The following is a 23,170-nucleotide window of genomic DNA, read 5'->3' as shown; positions in this document are numbered from 1 at the left end:
GCTTTCCCCCACAAGCCAGTGATTTATCTTGTGCATTCCCTGGGGTTCGACCCCCTACTTAGGAGACCTGTGATCGTATGAATCCTCCCTTTGTAGGATAGTACCATGATCTGGGCCTTGTGCATCTGACAGCCCAGTAGGAGGCAGCTGGAAGGAGAAGAGCTGGAGAGATCAGTTAGGAGGAAGTCATTCTTTTTTTATTTACTCATTGCACTCTTCCTCCAGGCAATGCACCAAGAGGAGGTGAAAAACATAAAAAGGAATACAATGGAGGATGCGCTAGAGATGAGAAAAACATTACTGCCCAGTCCAGTTACATCTGGGCTCTTCTAAGTGGGGACCAACGCAACGTCAACGGCAATGTCATCTTGAATGACTTTGGGTAAGGTGACACTCGGGGAAGGGGGGGATGATGAGACCTAGTTAGGAAAAAGCCTCGCATCCTGCAGAGGTTACTGTTGTTTCCTGTATTGAGGGCCCGGGAATGAATTAACACCATTGGCTGCCCTTGAATCACCAAACTACAATCCACACAGGCTTCTGCCTACTCATTCCCTACATAAATCCCTGCAGGCCGCTCGTGCTTCCAGCAAAACCCCTTTTACTCTGTCCTCTCTCACCAGCGTCCTTCCTCTTCTTCGTGCTCTCTTTGTCCTCGCCTGCAAACTGATATACCACCAAGCATCCCTCTTTTGCCCAAATCTTTCTTTCCACTGTGCCTTCTGAAACCCCTTTCCCTAGTTAATAAACCTGCCCATCTTATTAACCTAGTCATTTCCTGGGCTCAAGTCAAGCTTGGCTTTCCCCCAGGATACAACTTCTCCCTAAGAACTTTTGACCAGATGCTGACACCTAGTAACACTGGCTTCCTCCCCATTTGCCAGTGCTATTTCCAAGAAGTTTAGGCCTCTATGCTTGCATAAAACCTGTTTCTTTGAAGGTCATGACACATGGTTGTATCAGTCTCCCCTTCCGGTTATTGCCCTCTTCTGACCTTCTGGTCACTCCCTCTCAGCTGTAAAGTGTTTCGCTCCAGGCTTACACATCTGCCCTCCACCCTCCCTCTGCTGTTGTTCAGACAAATGCATCATCCCTATGGCAACAGTCTAGCTTCTTTCTTACTTGACCACTCTTACTCCAGAGACCAGTATCCAACACGGAACCACCTTGCTCTATGACCACCATTTTCCTCCCAATTCCATTTCTCCTTATTTCCACTGTTCTAGGACACTTTGACAAACTACTACCTGAAGGCCAGATGCAGCTCACTGTTAACTGTGTAAATAAAGCTTTACTGGGACACAGTCCTACCCATGTGTTTATGTATCGTCCATGGCTACTTCTTGCTACAACAGCAGAGTCAAGGAGGTGAGGGAGACACCATATGGGCTCACGAAGCCTAAAACATTTACTATCTGACCATAGAAGAAGTTTGTTAATAACCCCCATTCTAAGCAAACAAAATAAAAATCTTTTTCCATAAAACTAATACATGAGCATTATAGAAAGTTTAGGAAATACAGAAAATATTAATACAATAAAGACAAACAACTCCTCATTATTTCACAACTCAGATATAAATCACTGTCAATATTTTAGTATTTTCCTTTCTGTGCAGTGTAGTTTTCATGCCTGGATGTGTGTGTGTATATGAATATGCTTATACAAAGTTAGGACCTTGTCATTTGAAAATATATTCTGAATATTTTCCTATATGAATTGCTACGTTTCTGTAACGTGATTTTAAATTTCTGTGTAGCAGTCCACGGAATGGATGTAACGAAATTTGGTCAGTCATCACTCCCCAAAATTTATCTTGTTTACAATTTTTGCTCTTTCAAATAATGCTGTGATAAACGCTGCAAACACTCTTAACTCTGGAAGGCCATGAAAGGAGGGTCAGGGTCACCACCTACTGAACGGACATTTCATGTTTTCTCTGTATCTCTAGTGATAAGAATGCTAGTTACATCAGCATGTATTTCACATTTTCCTAGTGGTGCTTGGGGGTTTGGGGACCTGGGTCGGGGGGTAGGGAAAGGGCTAGAGGCTGGAAGGGCAGTATATGCTGGTACCAGCAATATTTTATGCAAACAATTAACTGAGAAACAATGGAAAAATGCTATATTATATAGGCTACATATTCTTGCATTGAGTCTTAGAGACTAAAACAATAGAATTTACCCTGTGATGAATAAAATTTTAAATGTTGGGTGACCGGGTATTACGAACCAAAAAGGGAAAGATTCAGGGATGGGAGTCAGTTTGGAAGATAAACAGGCCAGTTGAGGTTTGCACATACAAAATAGTTATATTTTATGATAGTCATGCTGTATGATCTTGAGCCATGCAAATAAAAAAAAAATTTTTAATGTTTATTTTTGAGAGAGAGAGACAGAGCATGAGCAGGGGAGGGGCAGAAAGAGAGGGAGACACAGAATCCGAAGGAGGCTCCAGGCTCCGAGCCATCAGCCCAGAGCCTGACGCGGGGCTCAAACCCACAGACCGCGAGATCGTGACCTGGCTGAAGTCGGACGCTTAACCGACTGCGCCACCCAGGTGCCCCTTTAAATTTTTTTTTTTTCAACGTTGAATTCCTCAAATTTTAAAAATTAGCCAAAGATTGAGTATTTTTAAAGTAAGTACCGGTAAACCTTGTTTATGACATTGCTCTATGACTGCCCCATGGAAGAGATACCTAGCACCCTTTTTTTCATGAGCAGCAAAATTTTGATGGGAGATTTTGATGACTGCTAGTCAATTATTCTAATGTTTGCCATTATTATGGCTCTCAATCTTACTATCATCCTAACCCTCGCCAAATATTGTCAATTAGTGGTAGTGGCACAGTACTGAAAAATATACCTGAAATTCAATAACCTTGGAACATGAGTTAGATGTGATTAAAAAGCCACCAAGAAGGCAAGGAAGGGAGACACATGTAGTGCTATTAATTTAGAAGTGAGCACTCTGCAACATATTAAAGATGATATATAAAGAGAGAATATAGACAGCATCATTAATGCAAGAAATGTGCTATCAGGGCAGGAGACTTAATAGCTCCATAACTCATCCTCTCTAAATTATGTTTATTTTTGCGAAGAAATTTTTTCTGGAATATGCACGTTTTCAGTAACGCTGAATCTTCAGGTATGCATCCGTTAGATAAAATAAATCACGTAAGAAATTGTTCCTGATAAATTCAAGTGAGGAAATCCTGGAGACATTTGGAAGTGCAGTGTTGGAATTCAAAAAAGAGACCTATACTGGAGCTGTAAAGTGAGATGTTACCTATGCAAGACTGAGAGTTTAAAATCATGAGACTTGCCAAGGGGAGAGTACACATTTAAGAGAAGGTCAAGAACATAATCTTCGGAAGCCACCAAATTCAGAGGACGGGCAAGAGGAAGCAGAGAGGGAGGACACTTATTGAGAACCTAGAACATGTCAAGAAGGCTCTAAGCATATACTTCCAGCATCTCATTGAATCCTATCACCCTGCCAGGCTGCTGTATACACTTGGTTGTAGGACGAGGACAGTGATGGGTGAAAGGTAAGGCAGCTTGGCCCAGGTCACTCAGGTCTGTCAGATTCACTGCTTCCTTGAGAGCCATGAGATTGAGGCATTATTAGCCTGACACAGAAAAATCAAGGGCACAATTTCAGGACAGAGAGGAAAGCATAGAGAGGAGGTAACTCACATGAAATGAACCAGTTCCCTCTGCCTCAGTGAATGGCACCACCATCTACCCAGTTTGCAAAGCCACAGATCCAGGAGTTATCTTTCACACACCCCCTTTCTTACCCCCATATCAAATCCATGAGGCGCTCCAAGGATTTCTACCTGAAAATTATATCCTAGTTTCACCTCTCCTGTCCACCACCTTACATTGAGGTACACACTTATTTCTGCCCTAGAAAGCTCCAGTCCTTCCCTATCCTGTGGCTGCTCTGGCCCAGCTACAATCTATTTTTCCCTACAGCATCTAACAACATGATTCATTATTGGGGCTGACCTGTCCATTTCAGAATGTGTAGCATCTTTGGCCTCTGTCCGGTAGCACCCCAGGTGAATGCGTCCATTGACTTCCAAATGTCCCTCTGGGGGAAAGGTGACACCCCTCAGCTCCACCTCACCCAGCTCCAGGTTGAGGGCCACAGAGCCTGGGGGGGTCTTTTAACATAAATCAGATTATGTCACTGCCCTACTTCAAACCTTAAGTGGTTTACCATTGCACTGACAACAACACTCCGACTCCTTCTGGGGACTTCAAAGCTGTTCATGATCTGGCCCCATCCACTTCTTCACCCTCATCTTCTAAAGCCCTCTTCCTCTTCTTAACTGCTTCAGTCCAGCCTCCTTTCTCATCCAGGGCCACATAGACCTATTTCCTGCCTCTAGGCCTTTGTGCCTACTATTCCCCCGAAGAGTTCCTCCTTTAGCCCTCTCTCTTTCTTCAGGCTTAGGCACTGATGCTGTTGTAGGTGTGAGGCTGACAGGAGCCATCCCAGCTATGACTGAAAGCGTCATGGAGGCGGGGGAGAGATGGTATCTTTTGAACCACTGGACCCGGCTGTGCCTTAGGTAGGACTCATCCATCTGAATTCCTAGCACCCAGCGCAGTAACATTCCCCTTTCACTTATGCTGGGTTGGGTATCAACCACCTGCCCTGGAAAACACTAGTTCTCCATGTGCTCCCTCATAGCAATACCTGTGTAGCAAGGGCGGAAAGCGCATGAGTCTCTTTTGGTACTGAGTGAAAGGTGCCTTTTCAGGATCCTCTTGCAAGCTCCCTTAAGGAAGGACCAGACTCCTTGGCAGACTTGTTCGAACCCTCCTGTTCCCAGCTCTCTACTAAATCTCTCTCCTGGCACCCTGCCCCATCATCTCTGTCTTTCTTCTTCCCTGTCTTCCCATAGTGTGCCCTAAATATGCTTAAAAATCCTCATTCCTGAAAAGGAAATCTTCCCTCGACCCAGTTATATTTTTGGATTACATCCTATCTCTCCCACTCTTCACCATCAAACTGCTTGAAAGAGGAGAATGCACGTGCCCCTCTATTTCCTGATCATATCCCACCAGCCAACCCTCTGCAGGCAGGCTTTGACACTCATCCTCCTAATGAAACCACATCTGCCAGGGGTCACCATGACCTCCAAATCATCAACTAACCTGTGGATTTTTCTCAGTCCTCATTCTTGTTGCTCTTTCTGCAGCATTCAGCCCAGTTGACCATAACTTCCTCATCTTCCCAGGCTTCTGAAATACGTAGTGGTTTTCCTGCCTTCCTGGCCATTCCTTCTGGTTACTGGAATATTGGCAAAACCTCTAGGCAAGAGTAATATGGTATCAGCCCTTGATCCAGTCTCCTGGTTCAAGGGAAGCAACTCAACTCTTTGTTTTTTTGTCCTTAGCACCTTTTATTGAAGTATAATCTCCCCTTTAAAATTATGTCTGGATGGGCCTATTATTTAGGTGGTGCAGAACCACCTAATGGTGGTAGACAAAATGTTGAAATTGTCTAGACACCATTCTATTATATGCACTGTTAATTCCTTTATGCAATCTGAGCACTTGGATAGTATCTACAAACATTCACTGGATTTACCTGTCCAGGTATCCCTCCTGTATTCATACTATAAACCAGAGCTTTAACTTGAAGTCTTAGAATGGATTGGCTCGAAAGACCAGTCCTCTATCACAGAATGAAGTGGATACAGTACCATCAACAGTTATTTTAAACATAAATGAAGAGATAGGGGAGCCTGGGTGGCTCAGTTGGTTAAGCGTCTGACTCTTGATTTCGGGTCAGGTCATGATCTCAGTCATGAGTTTCAGCCTCATGTCAAGCTCTGTGCTCAGCATGGAGCCTGCTTAAGATTCTCTCTCTCCCTTTCCTTCTTCCATTCCCCTGCTTGTGTGTGCTTTCTCCTTTTCTCTCTCTCTCAAAAAAAATAAATAAATAATGAAGAGATATGTTTAAAGTGAGGCTCCTGTGTTAATTGCAGATCACCCCTTACCTGGATATTGGGGAAAACCAATAGTTGGTTTGTACAAAGTTCAGGCTCTGGGTCCTCCTTTAGCAACATTTTCTGACTCTTATGAAATGAAAAGAATGATTTTCTCATAAGGAAATGAGCATGTTCTATGACCTGTGAGCAGATCCTGGTCTCATCATTTTTCTTGTGCATAGTAATATGGCTGATTTTTGTTCCATTTTATTTCTGTTTTCATTTTGATTTTGCTTAGGGACATTCATGATGTGTTTGTTTTGAAGACAGACCACACATGTGAGCCTGGAGGGAATAGGCAATAATCATGACCACATTTCAGCTTAGAACCTTCTCTAATAAGGAAGGTCCTTCAGTCACTTTTATTTATAAGCTAATATTAGGCTGACAAGAGCACCTCTCAAAGTCACAGTTTCAATCATTTTTGTGAGGTCAAAGAAGGCAGAGAACACAATGGTAGTGGCCAAGCGTCAAAACAATGACGATCAAGTTGCCAGCCTTATACCTTCCATGACACAGAACTGCCACCACCCCCTCCCCCCCGCCCCCACTTCCATCCTCTGAAAAATGAAGAGGAGTTGGGATTGAAGACTTGATATTCATCTAGACCAGTGTAGCACCTGCTTTGATAGCAAACGAGGCCCCACCCATACCCAGACTTGGACAATAATGGTGGCTATGTTCCTGGGCCAAATCTTTTCATCTCTGACATCTAGATCTTGAAGTGTCTGATTCTCCCTGGGCAAGGACGGACCACTGGACCAGCAGCGACAGGAACGCTAGGCTGCGCCACGTTGGGTACTTTGCCCACGTGGAATGCTTCTCCTGAGGCTGACTCCACTGAGGCCACACCCATGAAGGAATGGCGCAAGTCGTAGTGGGTCCGGTGTCCCGGCAGGGGTGCCTGGGGGGCTGCCACCACCACAGGTCCCACCACCAGGGCAGCTGCAGGGGGGTCAGCCGGAGGAGGTGCAGGTACAGCTGAGTCTGCCACAGGGGACGCTTCAGTGCCATCTGGTTGGGGTTGCGGGAGCACAGGCTGGAGAGAGGACCATTTCTATATGTTAGCTACCTTTCTCCTCCCAAGCAAGGCCCCCCACGCTTCTGGATGGAATCCCACCCAATTCTCTCAAAGTAATAATTTTCATTTGCAAGGAATCTGGCAAAAAAAAAAAAAAAAAAAAAGAACTACCTAGGGGCAAAGGATTGTCATCAGGGCCACAAGGGAGAGGTAACTGGCCTCTGGTAGCCAGCCCCTTTCTCACCAATTATCTTGGGATCAGTGGACTCACACATCCACCCCACAAGCAAAAGCATCCTGCCTTACAGCTTTTCCCAGTGGTGTCCCCCTCCTTATCATCTACACCTGCAGCCACTGGGAGCTTCCAGGCATATCTGGCCACCTCTTCTGTCCGGCTCAGAATACCACCCCCACCCCCTGCAAATAGAAAGGCTCATGTGTCAACCGCTACCTAGGATGGGCTCTACCCTGCAGCCACTAGCTCCTGGGAGGGGGAGGCGTGGCTAAAACACGCTTTCATTTGTTGATGATTACATATACCCCACAGCTACTTATACTGTGGGGCTCAGAAGGGCAGGGCAGCAAATGCCCTGTAATTACTAACACACTGCGTAACTGTTAAGGCATCACTGTATTCTGAAGATGAGGGCAGGTATATCCATGATGCCCTTACCTGTGTCTGGAACACGGTGCAGGTCACTGCAACATCTTCCCCACCCACCTTCTCAGTGAGTGTTGCCTTACAGAAGCCATATTGCTGCCCAAAGAAAGAGAGAAGCTATTGGAACTGGCTTAAAAAGCGGATTTTCTCCCCCCAAGTTTCACTGACACTCCAAGTCAGAGGGGAAACAACTAATGCTTAATCTTTTAACATTTTTTCCCCTGAAGTAGTCTAGTTTCTGTCTCTAGAAGATAGGCAGTACGTAACTCTAAGCAGAAGGTTGGAAATACAGGTATGCTCTGAGATTGTAAGAGATCACCCGTAATCCCAGAAGGAGTGGTGACCCAGGAGAACTTCTGTTAACATATATGTATTCTCTACTTATTTTTAGATATATTAAAAAATCACTTAAAAATTAGGATCATTGTGAAGCGCCTGAACGGCTCGGTAGGTTAAGCATCTGACTCTTGATTTCCAGATCATGCCCAGGGCATGATCTCACAGTTCGTGGGATTGAGCCCTGCGTCAGGCCCTGCACAGTCAACGCTTGGGATTCTCTCTCCGTCTCTCTCTCTCTGTCCTTCCTCCACTCTCTCTCTCTCTTTCTCTCTCAAAATAAATAAATAAACTTTAAAAAATTAGGATCATTGTGACTATGTCATTTTGTCTCCCGTTTTTCACTCACTATAATAACACTTTCTTCTATCATTCATTATTCTTTCAAAACGTATTTTTTTAAGATCTGTATAATTTTCTATTTACATGTTGTTCTATGATCCCCTCCTGTTGGACATTTGAGTCTTTTGGGGGTCATTTTGAATCCGTGATGAATCATCTTTTTAGGTCTATTCCTGGCGAACATCTCTGGTGATCTCTTTACGATAAATTCCTAGAGGTGGACATTACCGCATTGTGGACTTGAAAGGTGTATCAGAGGTGTATCTAGAAAATCTACAACACACTCCTGGCAGCTGGGCATGACCCGGCCTCATTAGGAAACAGCCTCTGCCTTTCTCCTACCTCCAGGGACCTCCAGTGGGTGAGATGACTTGATGACAGCTGGTGAGGGGGAAGGCCACGTTACAGAGGAGGGCCTGGCATGACCCAGCCCCCCAGGGAGCGGGTATTCTTCACTGTGACCTCTTTCTCCCCAGCCCCCCAACACCAATTGCTCCCAGGATCCTCTGTGCTACAACCAGTTCGGCCATCCCCGGGCCCCCGGCCTGCTCACCTTTTCTGCCAGCAGGTTGCACTTAGCTGGATCCGTGACCTCTGCAGCAACACAGTCAGTGGCAGCCACCGCAAACTCCACGTACGTGGAAGGCGGAAGAGGCTGATGGGAACAAATGAAAATGCATGTGAGGCCACGTGACTCAACCAGAAAAGGCAGGGAAGGAGAGGCCGGAGGGAAGCAGCCAGGGCTATGCGGTTGCACACTCCCGGGAACAACATTGGCGTAGACCCCACCGCGTGGCCGGGAAACATGGCCCCGGTGGCTTACCCAGGACGGTTACCGTGGGACGCTCACACTGCTAAAATAACGCTATTTGGTGTAGTCTGGGGTGGGGGTGTTGGGAGAACCACAGATTCCGGTTAATTAGCCTCCCCACCTATACCTGTCATGTATTGCCAAGGATGCCACGGCTGGCAGCCGGGAGGCCACATTTCTCAAATACCAGAATTCTGTGGCGCTCCGGTGTGCTGAACGGTCCACTGCGTGGTTCAGTGTGTTTCCATGATCCAAAAGGCATTGTGGGATCCTGCCACTACATGCCCACCTTTCTAAGTCTCAGCTAGGAGAGGGCCGTGGCTGATGGGTGGCCAGGCGTGATAAAGACGTGGCGCCCTGGGAATTTAGAGCGAGTGCTTCTGGATAATGTCGAAACTCCCACTCGCTGCACAGCGAGCCCTGGTGTTAGCTAGTATTGAGGAAGCCAGGGCAGACAGCGGCTGTCAGAGTGACTCAGCAGGGGTGACGTACCGAGGGTTCTTTGGGTCCTCGGGACACCCGGTGTCCTCATATCGCTCATACTCCTAAGGATACTTTCTCTCCTTTTTCTCACCACCCACCTTGCCTTCCTGTCACTGCCTCTGCACCTGCTCCGTCCCTCCCCGCTGTTTCACCACCTACATTCAAGTGCCACCAAACCACCCCGTCTGTCCGAGGGCCTCAGTCTTACCACAAGTTGAGCCCGGGAGACTTCCACAAGCTGAAAATAGGAGCCATTGCTCTGAGTGTTGAACGCGGTCAGGGCAACCTCTACTGCGTGCACTACCTTGGTGTCGTTCAGCGGGGCCAGCAGGGGGCACTGTGGGCACACCTTGAGCACGTCCTCCGCAGAGTCTAGGCCCAGAGAGAAATCGAATCTGGGTTGTAATTCTCCAAAGCGTTCACCCCAGCTCTGCTTATTTTGCAAGGCCTAGGACATGCTCCAAATGGCTTCAGGTGTTTTCTCTGCTTCTTACTAAACCTTCAGGTGGCTCCTGTCATGCTGACATTTCAGCAGGAGCCCCTCTCGCCAAGGGGCAATTTCCACCTCCAGTGACAACAGCTCCTTAAAAAAACAGTTTTACAATTCCAGATCCCAGGAGATTTGGCCCCTTCTTTTCCTCACCAACAAGGAAGCTCAAACTAGTTACACTGAAAACAACGCAGGTCCTTTCCTCACTCCACAAGGTAAAAATAAGAACAATCATCATCATCATCATCTCTACCTGGACTGGAATCACATTTTGCAAACAACACGGTAAACTGGCCATCCTGTTTCAGCACCTGGAAATCACAGTCCCCTTCCACAGCCTGGAGAAATAAACCCACAGTGAAGCCTCAGAAGGAGGGCTGGCCTTTCATTTTCCACTGGGATCCCGGGGCTGGGGTGTGGGGCGCTCCCTCAGACGTGGTTGTCAAAGATGAGCCTCATGAAATCGCCTTGACCGGGTGACCCTGACATACGGTGTTCACTGGTGTGGGGGAAGGGCTACAACAAGAGGGCTGAACTGTTGTAAAAATCAGCCCCAGGGAAGGCAGCATCCAATGGTAATTTTAGCGACTGCACGCTGGCTAGCCATGAAGGCAGGCTGGGGAGCTGGGCAACACGGGGCCTGCACTTTGCAGAACCACCAGGGACCTGGCTGGGGCACCACCTGCAGTCACTCTAAACGGGGCACTCACATGCTCCATCAGTTGTCTCACGGTGCAGTTTTCCACGGGGGTGGGGTCCCGTATGTAGCACGTGGTTTCCAGCATGTCTAATTCGAGCTCAAACACCTCCCCCATTGGCCGCTGCGGAGACACAGAATGAAGCAGTGAGCAGCCTGATCCCGTTGCGTGGGCGAGAGCGTGAGCACCCAGCGGGCTGGAAGTAACGCCTGTTGTAGAGGCGAGGGACAGGTCATTGCTACTGTTAGTCTGCACCTCCACCGAGCTCTGACCTGGCCTGTGGGCAGGACAGGGACCAGGGCTTCTCAGGTCTACTTCTGTCGGCTGTGCGAGCTCAGACGGTGTTTGCAAGGAAGAAGGGACCGTGGCCTTGGACGGGTTGATGGAACCACAGTCATCACCCTGAGCTCTACTTGGAAGCTAACGTGAGCACTGATACTTCGCTTTGAAAATTTCACGCTTCGATCGGCGCTTTGAAAAAAATCAGCTTTCGTTTTTTCTCAATCCAGTGGCAAAGGTGGTGTAGGATAATATCTTACCTTAATGGTCTCTCCTGTATCTGCTCCATCCCTCCCTCTGCTTCTTTCTGCTTTCCCTCTCATCATCTAATTTCCCTCCTTCTCCATTTTCTTTTCCTTCCTAAAGGAAAAATTGTCCTTGGCGGTTTGTCATTGGGCTTGCCTAGTTGCTGCCCTCTACTGTCCCCTGCTGGAGACGAAGGGGAAGCGCGAGCCTCCCTCTGAGACTGCGGAAGCTGTGAGTTGGTGGTACCGTCTAGAAGGAATAGCAAGGAAGGCAGATAGGGGAGCCCTGAAACTCCTTGTGGTTATTCTTGCCAGTTCATCTGTTTCTGTATCCTTTCTGCAAAGGCTGGAAAATCCAGAATATACAAGTATGTTTTTTTTTTTTCTTTTAGCCCAGCTCTGATTGCCTCTCATTTAGTTCTGCCTGACTCGCTACTACCTGAAACCTAGGGATCTCTTTGCCAAGGAGAAGCTGTGTTTTATGATGTGCAGATGTGCCCAAATTAAACGTCCTGAAGACACTCGCAGCTGCAGGAATAGAAGCAGGTACTCCTGGGTTTCTCTAGGAAAGCACCTGTCAAGCTCTGCCTTTAGTGAAGATTGCAACCTCCGTTCCTTACTTTTCCCTCAAATGCTTATGTTGTGTGTTATTTCCCCTGACCTCATGGGTGTTTCCTCTGAACCACCACTGGGCGTCAGTACATTTGCAGCCCTCCTAAAATCCATCCTGATGTCAAATATTTGTCCCACCGTGAGATCAGAGGTTAGTCCCGACATCCAGATACTTACTTTATTCCCTCCTTTGGGTTGTAAATATCTTGTAGGCGCTATGTCTTTCTCACTTTTATGTTAGGCTGAACCATTAAAATGCCAATATTTGACTGGTTTTAATATACAAAAGTAGAAATTTCTTATGGTTCAGCTTAATATCTCTCATGGCACGTGACACTGGTTCTTGCCCGTGAAAGGCTTGTATTCAATTGTTTGCTGCAAGAATCATCCTTCATCAGATATAAAATCTAATTCAAAATAGGCAGTAGACATATACCTTTTCCCCATTGCCCCAAATCTCTCGACTGTTCCACAAGCCATATTTTCCAGCTTAATCTTTATTGTCACTGGCTTCAGACTGCATCGATTACTTGCCTAGCTTGTAAAGAGGTAAACGCCATTCGTGCCAAGATTTCTTTCTGAGAGGTGGGCACCTCTCTTTGGGAGGTAACTCATGTAGAGGAAGGAACATGGGTTCAGAATCAAATCCCAGCCCAATGTTTACAAGTTATATGATCCTGAACAACAACAAAATGCCCTACTGTCAGAGGCTCGGGTTTCTCTCATGTAAGACAAGGACAATACCTACCACACAGGATGGGGGGCTGGGAGGGAGTAAGGAGATCGTGTATGGGAAGGGGCCTGGCGCACAGTAGATGGCTGTCAAATGCTAGTTTCATTCATTGTCAGTCTTCATCCAGAGAAACCGAAGCAAAGAAAGAGAAGTGATTTCCAATCAGCCAAAATCCTGCATCTTGTGCATCGAATTTTCTGGCAAGCCGCACTTTCTACATGTGCTGTTCAAAATATTCCTCGAAGCCCTTCTTGTCCCACACACCTCCTCACCCCCATCCAGCACCCTCTGAGACCCATGACCACAGCTCAGAATGTCTCGCTCCCCCACTTGCCCCCTCCCCCACTCCTGAGAAGAAATCAGAGAGTTTGACCCTCTGCAGTTTCATTGTGTTGGGAGATGTGATCTTTGAGACTCCCAGCTGAGCTCCATACATGGGTTCTTTCGGCTCAGACACAGAAGGCTCACTTACCCGAGGCCACACCTTCACTTTGTCAATCTGGTTCAAGGTGTGCTTGTAGCCCTGAAGAACGTGGTTATTTATGTAGTCCACGGCCACCAGGGCTGCTTGCTCTGTTTCTGGGTCATCACAGTCCAGTTCCCTATAAACCAGACCTGGTATATGCGGGGCAGCATGGCAGCCCCAGAGCTGAGCAAGGCAAAGGAGCAGGGCGAGGGACTTCATGGCTGCTCCAGAGGGACCCTAGCAGGTGGGCAGATGGCTGGAAGCCTCAGGACCAACCCAGGGGCTCTGCTCTGAAAAGTAGACCAATGGAGGGCCAAAGGCTTTATTTATCTGTCAGAACCTGCCGGGGGAATTGCATAAGGACGTGGGATGATTTCTGTTCTGGTTCCAAGTAAACCCTTGCAAACATCAGCCCCGGAAAAGCAAACAGGTTAGGACATCTCTGGTCCCCAAGAAATCTGCCAAAGTCAATGCTGCTGGGGGAAGGGGGTGGGGAGATGCTCCGGAGTCAGCTTGGAACACAGAGGGGAGGAGGTGTGCACCAAGGCAAGGTGAGGAGGGGCCGGCACAGCCAGCCCTGGAGTACTGTGGGTTCAGCAGAGGAAGTGCCCTCTACTGAGATCTGAGCACGGCATGGGGCCCGTGAGGGGAAAGTAGGGCCCGGCAGCAAAGTGATAAAGTCGTCTAATATGAAAGAGACTTATCTCCTCCTGGAGGGAGAACGAGGCCCACAGATGTAGCAAAGATACAGGTGATCTAGAGTGAGCAGGGAGAGCTTTGGGAGATGCTGAGACCTTGGGTAAGGTCCTTGAAGAAAAGAAGGGAGGAAGGGAAAGATTTCTGCCTGAAGTGTGGAACAGGGGTGAGAGGAGGGTTCCCTGCAGCAGGGCGGGGTGGGCTGCCCTTTCAGAACGCACGGCCTGGGCCCTGGGTAGCTGGATGCCATTGGCGCCTCGGCCAGTTCACAAGTGTGAGGAGGGGAGCCCTGGTCTAACAGAAACTTCCTTGGCCAAGCTCTGGGCTTGAGTCCCACGCTGCAGGCTGAGCTGCTTTGGGGGCAGCTAAGAATACAAACACTTCCATGATGCCCTTCGCAGCCTTAGCCAAATTAAGGTCCTGATGGCCAGAGCCCAGGGCCACAGTGTGTGTTCCAGGCCCTGCTCGTAAGTGGCCCTTGCCAATCCCAGTGGAGGGTGGGCACGGCAGTGAGAGGCTTGGAAAATATCGCAGAGAGACCTGTCTGGGTTTAGCCTGGAGCAAAGAAGCCCTAACATGAAGACCTACCTGTTCTTCACATATTTAGAGGTCACCATTATGTGGTAGACAGATTTACCCAGTTGTCTGAGTAGTGTTTCAGAGGACAACACTTCATTTTCTTGGGGGGAAAAAAAAAAGAAGGAGACCTTCTACAAGGAAGCTTATCCATATCAATTTTCTGGGAGCTTGGAGGTAAGTAAGGGGGATATATGACATGGCCAAGAAGGCAACCGTAAGGACTTTTGGCACACTCCCTCCCAAGTGCTCACACCATCCTGTAGAATCTTCATGACAAACGCTCAGAAGCTGTGGTCGGGACTCCATGTTCTCTCCGAGAACGGCGTCCTGGCTCTTAGAGACACAACACAAGCTCTGGTCATCTGGCAAGTTGATCCTCAGGACCAAGGGTGACCTTTCATCCACCTTCTGCCCTATTTCCTTCAGGGCTTTGACTCATGAGCACCTCTGTGTGGGCGCAGTGCTTTTCTTTTCAATAATCTTTCAAGATACAAAATGCGGCCATCACTAAAAACTGGGAAGCCAGAAAAATATATGCAGTGAGTACGTAGTTCATATGTCAGAAGCTCGAGTGTATAAAATCTAAATGTATCCCCCCCCCCCACACACACACACACTGGAATTTCTGAGTCTGAGCCCCCTTTTGTGAAATTTAACCCGGTCAGTTATAGGTGGCCTTATTTCTCAGCTGCTTAGTTGCAGCCCAGTCCCATTTAGGTTTGCCCCTTATGCTGCTTCTGGCCCCCCGGGGTTAGGAGGAAGCCTGAGTCGGGAGGGGCAGACTTATACAATACCCTTTAGTTAAGGGCAGAGAGGGGTGTCCACCTTTGCCTGTGCTGTAAGGGTCTGCGCTGGCCCCTTCGGCCAGGTGACCCATCTCATCTGGTCCTCAGGCACAGCCAGCTGGCCTGTCCACCCACGAGCTAGCTAATGTCCTGCTGGCCTCATCTCGTCCTTAGCAAGATGTCCCTCCTGCATCCTGTGATCAGGCGTCCCTTTGTCTCTGCCCTGGGACCCTTCCTAAACCAGAGGCCTTTTTTCAGCTAAGTACTACCCCCTTCTTTAAGCTTTGGAAAATTTGGCTATTGAGGCCACCCAGGGTGTAGCGGGCTTCCCGAGGCTGCCTTTAAGCCCATCCATCTAGATACTGCAGTCATGTCCCCACCACTGCTCTGGTGCCATCCTGCTAGGCAGGACTCCTTCCGTGATGTGATGTCTCCTTGTGCTACCCATGCACCCCTTCCCTGCCTCCCACCCCTGAAATGAGGTTCAGGGTCTCTGATTTGGGATTTCCACGCTGTTCGGGGGTGGTTCAGCTCTCATCCCAACCTGAGGGTGGGGAGGAGGGAGAAAAAAAAATGTTCAGTTTGATCATTTTTTCTTGCATTTGGAGCACTTCTTTTGGTATCTTGGTTCTTAGATCTTCCATGGGTGACAATTTCTAAAGCACTAGGGATGGGTTTGGTTCACTGATGGTAGAAAAAGAAAGCATGTAATAAAGAGCAACTAATATCTCACCTAGCACCCTATCAATCCTATCAAAACTCATCCATAATCTCATCATCCAGAGATACATAGCTCAATGTTTCTTTTTCTTTCTTTCTTTTTTAACAGTGGCAATGTTTTGGGGCATTTCCATCTTGTCTCTTTTTTTCTATGCCAAGAATTATATGTAATTATTTTATATATAATAATATAATATAGATCATAGTGCATATGGAACTTTATCTTAATTTTTTCATTTAACATTACAATTTGAATATATTCCCACATCATTAAACACACTTAGAAAACATAATGAGTGCCTGTGATTCCATCGTGTGTATCACAGTGTAACCATTCGCTTATTGTTGGGTATTTTTTTACTTTGTTCTCAGTTGATTACTATCACAGAGAAAGCTTCAATGAACTTTTTTATTTAGGAATCTTTGGCTTTCTAGTTCTTTTTGCAGGATGGATTCTTAACCAGTGAAATCACTGGTTCAAATAATTTGGACAATTTTAAAGCTCTCAGTTTTTATGCCCAAATTGCCTATTAGAAAGACCATGCCGATTTATATCTCCACCATTTGACTGGTAGGTCAGGTCGGGTGTTGTCTCATTTCCTCGGCTACTGTTTCCATGCTGACTTTTACAGGAACTCAGCAATGGGAAAAATCATCAGAACCCTTTTTAAACGTATTTTATGAGTATCTTTGGTTTTATCGCAACTACTCCATATGTCTAATACTTACACACTGAAATACTTTAAATTTTTTTTAACGTTTATTTATTTTTGAGACAGAGGGAGACAGAGTGCGAGTGGGGGAGGGGCAGAGAGCGAGGGAGACACAGAATCTGAAACAGGCTCCAGGCCCCTAGCTGTCAGCACAGAGCTTGATGCGGGGCTTGAACCCACGAACCATGAGATCATGACCTGAGCCAAAGTTGGATGCTCAACCAACTGAGCCCCCCAGGCGCCCCAATGCTTACAAACTGAAATACTTTAGAGTCAAGCCGAATAAAATGGTCCCTGATTTTTTTTTTCAATTTCCTTAGATAGAAGTGTTGCCATTTACCTACTGACAATGAAAATGAAAATGAAAATAGATGATATCTTGGTATGTTTTCTAAGAAATTTGTAGCCAAGGGTGTCAAAGGGAGGGCTACAGGTATCCACTGTGTCTCATGGCACAAATTTCAAACTTGGGAAGGTTTTCACATGCCAGGTGCATGCACTTATAAGTGATCTTGGGTTCGTTTCATCCACCTGGCTCCAACATTTTTGCATGCCAATTGGGGATGGGCATTTACGCCGCCACTTTCTGGTCATTCGTCTCATTGTTTTAACTACTTATCTGTGCATTTATCTGTAAGGCCCACATCACTGTACTAAGACAATACTCTTTCCATTTAAGCCATGTCTGAGTGTGCTGAGGTTATCAGAGGTTTGCGAAAGCTGGTTGAGGAGAACGGGCCCAAGAGCCTAAGGGCCAGTAGAAGGTCAACAGCCTGCCAGACATGGCAGCAGGGCTCTGGGCAGAGCTTGCTGGATGGAGCCCCCCCGTGTGGCTGATGGCAGGGTTCTCAAGATGGCAGCTGAAAATGGCACCAGGTCCTCTGCAGTTGTTGGTAGGGCTCCCCACCAGGGCAGTGATGCATTTGAACCAATCCAAGGCAGATATTGCATTCATAGTTACCAATCAAGAGCCAAGACAAGAAGAAGGATCATGGGGTCAGAGTTGCCGGGGTTTGCCTGTGTCGGGGCCCTGCCAGCAGACACAGGCCTCAGAGGGGAAGGATAGAACTAGAAGGGGGTGTAATACCGAGTCACGCTTTGAGAACTGAGGTGAGAGCTAGCAACCCATTCTCTCACGCAACAGAACACGACAAGTGTACGTCAGCAGCAGGCAGAGGGACAATTGGTTTTCGCAGGGAGGAAGTGGCAGGGGTTGGTGCTTTAATTGCTGGGCTGGATTTCTGGCTCTGCCCTTTTTTGGTACTTAAAGGGCCTCGGCCCAGAGAAGGCCGAGTATTAATTTCTGGTAAGCCTGGTGTTTCTTCATTCATATGGGCATGGAACAAACGTTTATCGAACACCCAATATCTGTGATGTCAGGTGCCTGGATGTAGAGTGATGAGAAGACACCATCTGCCGTAAAGGAGCTCACCTTGACTCACGTGGCCCAGCAACGTCTCATCAGCTAAGAACTCTAGATTATTATACAAAATCATCATAATGTTTGTCTTGTGATGACAGATTGGAATTTATTTCTCTAATCCAAAACATCGGTCAATGGAATACAAACTACCCTTGTCCAAGGACCAATCGGGTTTTCTGTGAAGGTAACTTAGCACCAGTTGCCCTGGAAATAATTTGGAAAAAGCCCTTTGTACTCAGTGCCAACACACTAAAATTGGGAGATGTGGGGCTGAACTCAGCGTGGCAAAAATTAAGTCACAGCGACCAGCGGTGATTAATTACTCCCTTTCTTTGGGTGGGGAAAGAGTTCCACAAGCTTCACCCATAACCATGACCTGGATCTGCAGATCTAAACCCCAAAAAGAAACTGCATTTGAGGGGATCGATGGGGGAAGAGTAATCCTGGACTAGGGCGGGGCAAGGGCCAGGGTGAAGGTGTAAAATTTAAGGAGTCGCTCATCCTCAGGGTTGCATCTCCTTCAGTGTTGTACCCTAGGCCTCTCCTGTGTCACACTTTAGTCCCAGCCCTGGAGAAGAGGCCTTATCTAAACCCAGGACAGAAATCTTTCTACTCTTTCAAGGAAAGTTCTTTAATCGTTCTGGCTGGTGATGCTATGTGTGAAATCTGCCTCAAGAACACAGTAATCCTTGAGGTTAGCTTTTCATGATCACAAAAGAAACTATCTTTTGTTTGAGGGAAAACTTCCTACCGTTCTTACCATTCCCTGTGGCCTTGACACCCACGCAAACGTCCAGTCTCGCAAAAGCTAGAACCACCATAGGGTTAAAGAAAGAATGGGGAGATCAGGATTTTTGAGGCTGGAATAGCTCCTCCTCAGGAAAATGTCACCACCGGAGCTCGTGTTAGTGATTCCTTATTCTGTGGAAATCACTGTGTTTTCTTCATAACTCCACAGGAGCTTTATTATTCTCATCTTTCCTCCTTTACAGGCTCAGAGAGGTTCTGCAACTTGACCACATCACACAGCGATGGAGCCTAGATTTAGCCCAATCATTTTTTTCTCTATTAACCCCAAACCAAAAGACCAGAGGGCCCAAAGAAAGCTGAGAAGGTTGACTGCTGTGCATTGCCTTTAAGTGAGCAAATCATTATTCTTAATAATAGAAAACATGGCTGTGTGCTATAGTTGAAGAAAGGTGAAAAAATAGAAAAATGTATTGAGCTTGGTTAACAATTAAAAGAATAAATAAATTAATTTATTCACATAATTTCAGTCAGTGGAAAATACCTGGAAATCAATTTTGCAGAGGAGACTTTGACCTATTGACTTTAGCGATGACTCAGTGGGTGTTGAAATTATCTTGACTTCAGGTTTAGAAGGTAAATAAAAGGTAAGTCATTACATTATTTCTGGTTAAATGTTTTCCAGGAGCATGAGAGTCAATGTAGAAAATCACATCCATCTGTCCTGCTGGTCTCTGTAATCAACTTTTGATGTCTTCAAAACAAGGTGAGTGGCACTTTCAGACAAGAAGGAAGATTGTCCTCAGATGGTCACATTGGGTCTGGCTGTACAGCACTATGTTGGTTATTATAAACACACAAGAAAAGTGTAAGCTGTGGTTCCTGCCCTCAGCTGACGTTAAATCCACAGGAACACAATGCCCCGAATTGGAAAGGGTCTCATGGGACAACAGTGTCTATGTTATTTTTAATCTTGTGTCCCTAGGACCTGCCTCCTGCCCAGCGCAGATTGGGCCCCTATGCACAATTGCTGTCCGAGAGGCATTAGGGCAACTTCCCACTCAGCTCAGAGGCCCCCCTCCAGTGTGTGTGGTGTTTACTTGAAGACATTTACATACAGGAATCTCTCCACCATGCTGGCAGTCCATTCTATTGCTAAATCACTCTTTCCTTCACATCAAGTCAAGACCTGCCTACCTTGTAACCTCACAAATGGGCCCAGATTCTCCCCCTCAAGATCTACATAGCCTAAGTCAATTCTCTGGTCTATATGTTGGCCTGTAGGTATTTAGGGATATCCATGTTGTATCATGCTACCCTTCTCTGACCTCTGTTATCTCTTTCTTCAGGTACTTCTCAGGTGTCTTAGTTTTGAGACCACCTCATCATCTTATTGAATAGGCAAGTCTAGCACCGGTGGTTAGAAATAGGATGAATCATCTTGTCACTGGGGGTCACAGGGATCTGAGTGGAGGCAAACTTGTACATGCACAGGTGAAGGGCAATTCAGGAATTAGTTGATAGTGACATAGGCCACTTGCCACTCATAGGACAGGAGGATTTCTACTGGTTTCCAAAGACTTACCTGGACTCTCAAAAGGAGTTACAATGAGACTAAAAAACAGAGAGAACATTCTTCTCCATAGATTAGACTTCTTAAAAGTGGAGAGGGAACATGTATGAGGCTAGTTAGTGGAAGACCAGTAAGAGGGGACCAAGTCTCCATTCGTCTTGAATCTAACAAGGCTCTCAGCTGGTAGCATGTCTTCACTACTTGTTACGTGATCTCTAGAAAACATGTAGGGATGTGGAACGTCATTGCTTCTGGCGTTCTTGTTAGAACATTAGAAGGCGACAGCTTGAAATAGAGAGGGTGCCAATCACAGGGCCAGGGCAGGTAATGTGGGCAATTTTCTCTTTCCATGCTGGGATTGTGCAACAGGCAGCCACATCATTCAGCACATTAAGCAACAATTGAGCCTCCAGGACTCAGATTCTAATGGAGACTGAGGCAGCGTGAGGATGCATATTAGCAGGAAGGTAAGGGTAAGTAAGATGGAGAGGGACGGGATGGGTAGGGAGGAAGGAATGGGAGCAGCTTAGCATGAGTAGGAGCCCCACACTCGGAGTCGGAACTGACCCCTGGTGCCACTATTTATTAGCTATGTGACCTAACTAGAGATTTCATCTTGCTATGCCTTAGTTTCTTCATCTGTGAAATATGGGCAATAAAACCTGGCTAGTAGATATGTGCTAAGGATTTAGTGAGAACATTTGCAAATTCTCCACCTCGGGTGGTACACGGTGAACTATCAATAAATGGGGGCTCTTTTTAAAATTTAAAAAAAATTGTATAATTTTTTTGTTTTGGAGAGAGGGAGAGTGCACTTGAGCAGGGGAGAGAGGCAGAGAGAGAGAGAGAGAGAGAGAGAGAGAGAATCTTAAGCAGGCTCCACGCTCAGCACAGAGCCAGATGCAGGGCTTGATCCCACGACCCTGGGATCATAAACTGAGCTGAAATCAAGAGTCAGACCTCAACTGACTAAGCTGCCCAGGTGCCCCATCATATAGAAATTCTTAATTAAGAAGTATGGCTATTGAAATAAAAATAAAAATACTTAAATAAGGGGCGTCTGGGTGGTTCAATTGGTTGAGCATCCAACTCTTGATTTCAGCTCAGGTTATGATCCTACGGTTTGTGGGTTCAAGCCCTGCATCAGGCTCTGCACTGTCAGTGCTTGGGATTCTTTCTCTCCCTCTCTTTCTGCTCTCCCCACCCCCGCTCACACTCTCTTTCTCTCAAAATAAAGAAACATTAAAAAAAATACTTAAGTAAGTAAAATAATAGATCAAATATAGACCAGGAAAAAATTCAATCTGGAATCCCCTTAAGTGCCTCCTCTCTGTCTTTTAAATGCAAATTTTGTGTAGGGATTTGCATAGCAGGCAGATGTTGGAAGCTGAATTCTCACCAGGGTCCACATCTTGTCCTCTGCCCACTACCCCACGTGGCCATGGGCCCCCCATTTCATTCCATAGTGGTGGGTTGCCCCACCCAGAAGCCTAGAGTGGTCCAGCAGGTGTTGGCACTTAGAAAATTACCTATAGTCATACCCTGGCGACACAGATGAAGGACAACATGCAAGGAAAAATGTAATTTTCTTTTGAACATCTCACAGTCTCTTCCTCGAGCTTACTGTCCTAAAATTTGCATTTGAAACTTTATTTCTGTTGACACATGGATCATGAATGACAATGCCAATATACATTCTGTTGTATTGCAACTTGATTTGCATAAGTACTAAAGTTCGCTGCTTGGTCAACATGCTTTAATTTTTCATATGTGTATGTATGTATGATTGTGATTTTTCTTTTCCAAAACAAATGTCGCGTGGTTTCTAAAAGTTGGGAAAAAAATAAAAGTTGGATCTTCCCCTCTTAAGTTAAATGGGACAGAGCTACATAGCTGGCTAGGAGGTTTTGTGTGGTCCCAGAGCCTCGACCTCCTCCTAGGCTGTGTTGCTGTGTGTCTGAAGACTGCTGGACAGACACCAAGACACCATCTGCAAGAGGGGGTGGGGGGCCTTCGGGGGCAGAACCCACCTCCCTGGAATAGAGCCAGGCCTGGAAGGCCTGCCTGGTACTAAAGCCTCCCCCGTGGTCAAAGGGAACAATAAAATATTGTCTGTTACTTAGATTTGTCTCCTGCCTTGCCCTGCTTTGAACTCATTATCTAAGCCCTATTATGAGAAAGAACTGAAGACAGGCTGTCCCCAGAAGACCTCAGGAAGTTCAAGCATTTCTGTTTTGATGCCTGTTGACAGCCTGTAACACAGAAGAGCAAAGAGATCTTCCTCCACTGTCTGCACAGAAGTCACTGTGGCCCTAGGTGCCCCACAACCATGGCTGAGGCGGGAGAGGGCAGTGTCCAGCAGTTAGGGGTGCCAGGACGAGGGCCAGCAGTGCCTGGGGGCAGGCGGTACTGCTGTCATTGAACCTATGTCATTTGATCATTGTTTTTTTTTTTTTTTTAATCTTTTAATGTTTATTTGGAGAAAGAGAGAGAGAGAGAGCTGGGAGGGGCAGAGAGAGAGGGAGAGAGAGAGAATCCCAAGGAGTCCTCACTGTCAGCTCAGAGCCCGATGCAGGGCTTGAACTCACAAACTGTGAGATTGTGACCTGAGCTGAAATCAAGAGTTGGATGTTTAACCAACCGAGTCACCCACGCGCCCCCATTCGATCACTGTTAGAAAACAATGTCCACTCACTGTAAATCACTAATAGAGGGTATATTTGGAGACAAGAACAGAGAACGTG

At 46.7% G+C, this 23,170-nt stretch overlaps 1 protein-coding gene and 1 long non-coding RNA gene across 2 annotated transcripts; one reads left to right on the top strand and one right to left on the bottom strand.

Moving 5' to 3' along the window:
- Window positions 1-6,329: 6,329 nt before the first annotated feature.
- AHSG (alpha 2-HS glycoprotein) lies at window positions 6,330-13,500 on the bottom strand. Its single transcript, XM_058730780.1, has 7 exons — window positions 13,197-13,500; window positions 10,868-10,978; window positions 10,411-10,495; window positions 9,876-10,039; window positions 8,927-9,028; window positions 7,708-7,791; window positions 6,330-7,052 (listed from the first exon to the last, which is right to left on the bottom strand). Exons 1-7 carry the CDS (start codon window positions 13,407-13,409, stop codon window positions 6,726-6,728), a joined length of 1,086 nt encoding a protein of 361 aa, XP_058586763.1. The 5' UTR covers window positions 13,410-13,500; the 3' UTR covers window positions 6,330-6,725.
- On the top strand, window positions 11,032-22,548 carry LOC131512296 (uncharacterized). Its single transcript, XR_009262072.1, has 3 exons — window positions 11,032-11,925; window positions 18,064-18,290; window positions 19,099-22,548. It is a non-coding gene; the product is annotated as an uncharacterized LOC131512296 (long non-coding RNA).
- The last annotated feature ends 622 nt before the right edge of the window (window positions 22,549-23,170 follow it).

Source organism: Neofelis nebulosa, chromosome 5 (genome assembly GCF_028018385.1).
Source record: "Neofelis nebulosa isolate mNeoNeb1 chromosome 5, mNeoNeb1.pri, whole genome shotgun sequence".
In the NCBI taxonomy this organism is placed as follows: Eukaryota; Metazoa; Chordata; class Mammalia; order Carnivora; family Felidae; genus Neofelis; species Neofelis nebulosa.
The sequence above is the reverse complement of the archived record's forward strand: the minus strand, read 5'-3'. Positions and strand labels throughout refer to the sequence as shown.

Bases quoted from the DNA above. Each gene is read 5' to 3' on its own strand.
- AHSG (XM_058730780.1), bottom strand. From the start codon at position 13,409: ATGAAGTCCCTCGCCCTGCTCCTTTGCCTTGCTCAGCTCTGGGGCTGC. The intron at 10,979-13,196 runs GTAAGTGAGCCT...GTGTCTCCGCAG, and splicing joins AAGTGAAGGTGTGGCCTCGG to CGGCCAATGGGGGAGGTGTT. The intron at 9,029-9,875 runs GTAAGACTGAGG...TGTTCCCATCAG, and splicing joins TCTCCCGGGCTCAACTTGTG to CCTCTTCCGCCTTCCACGTA.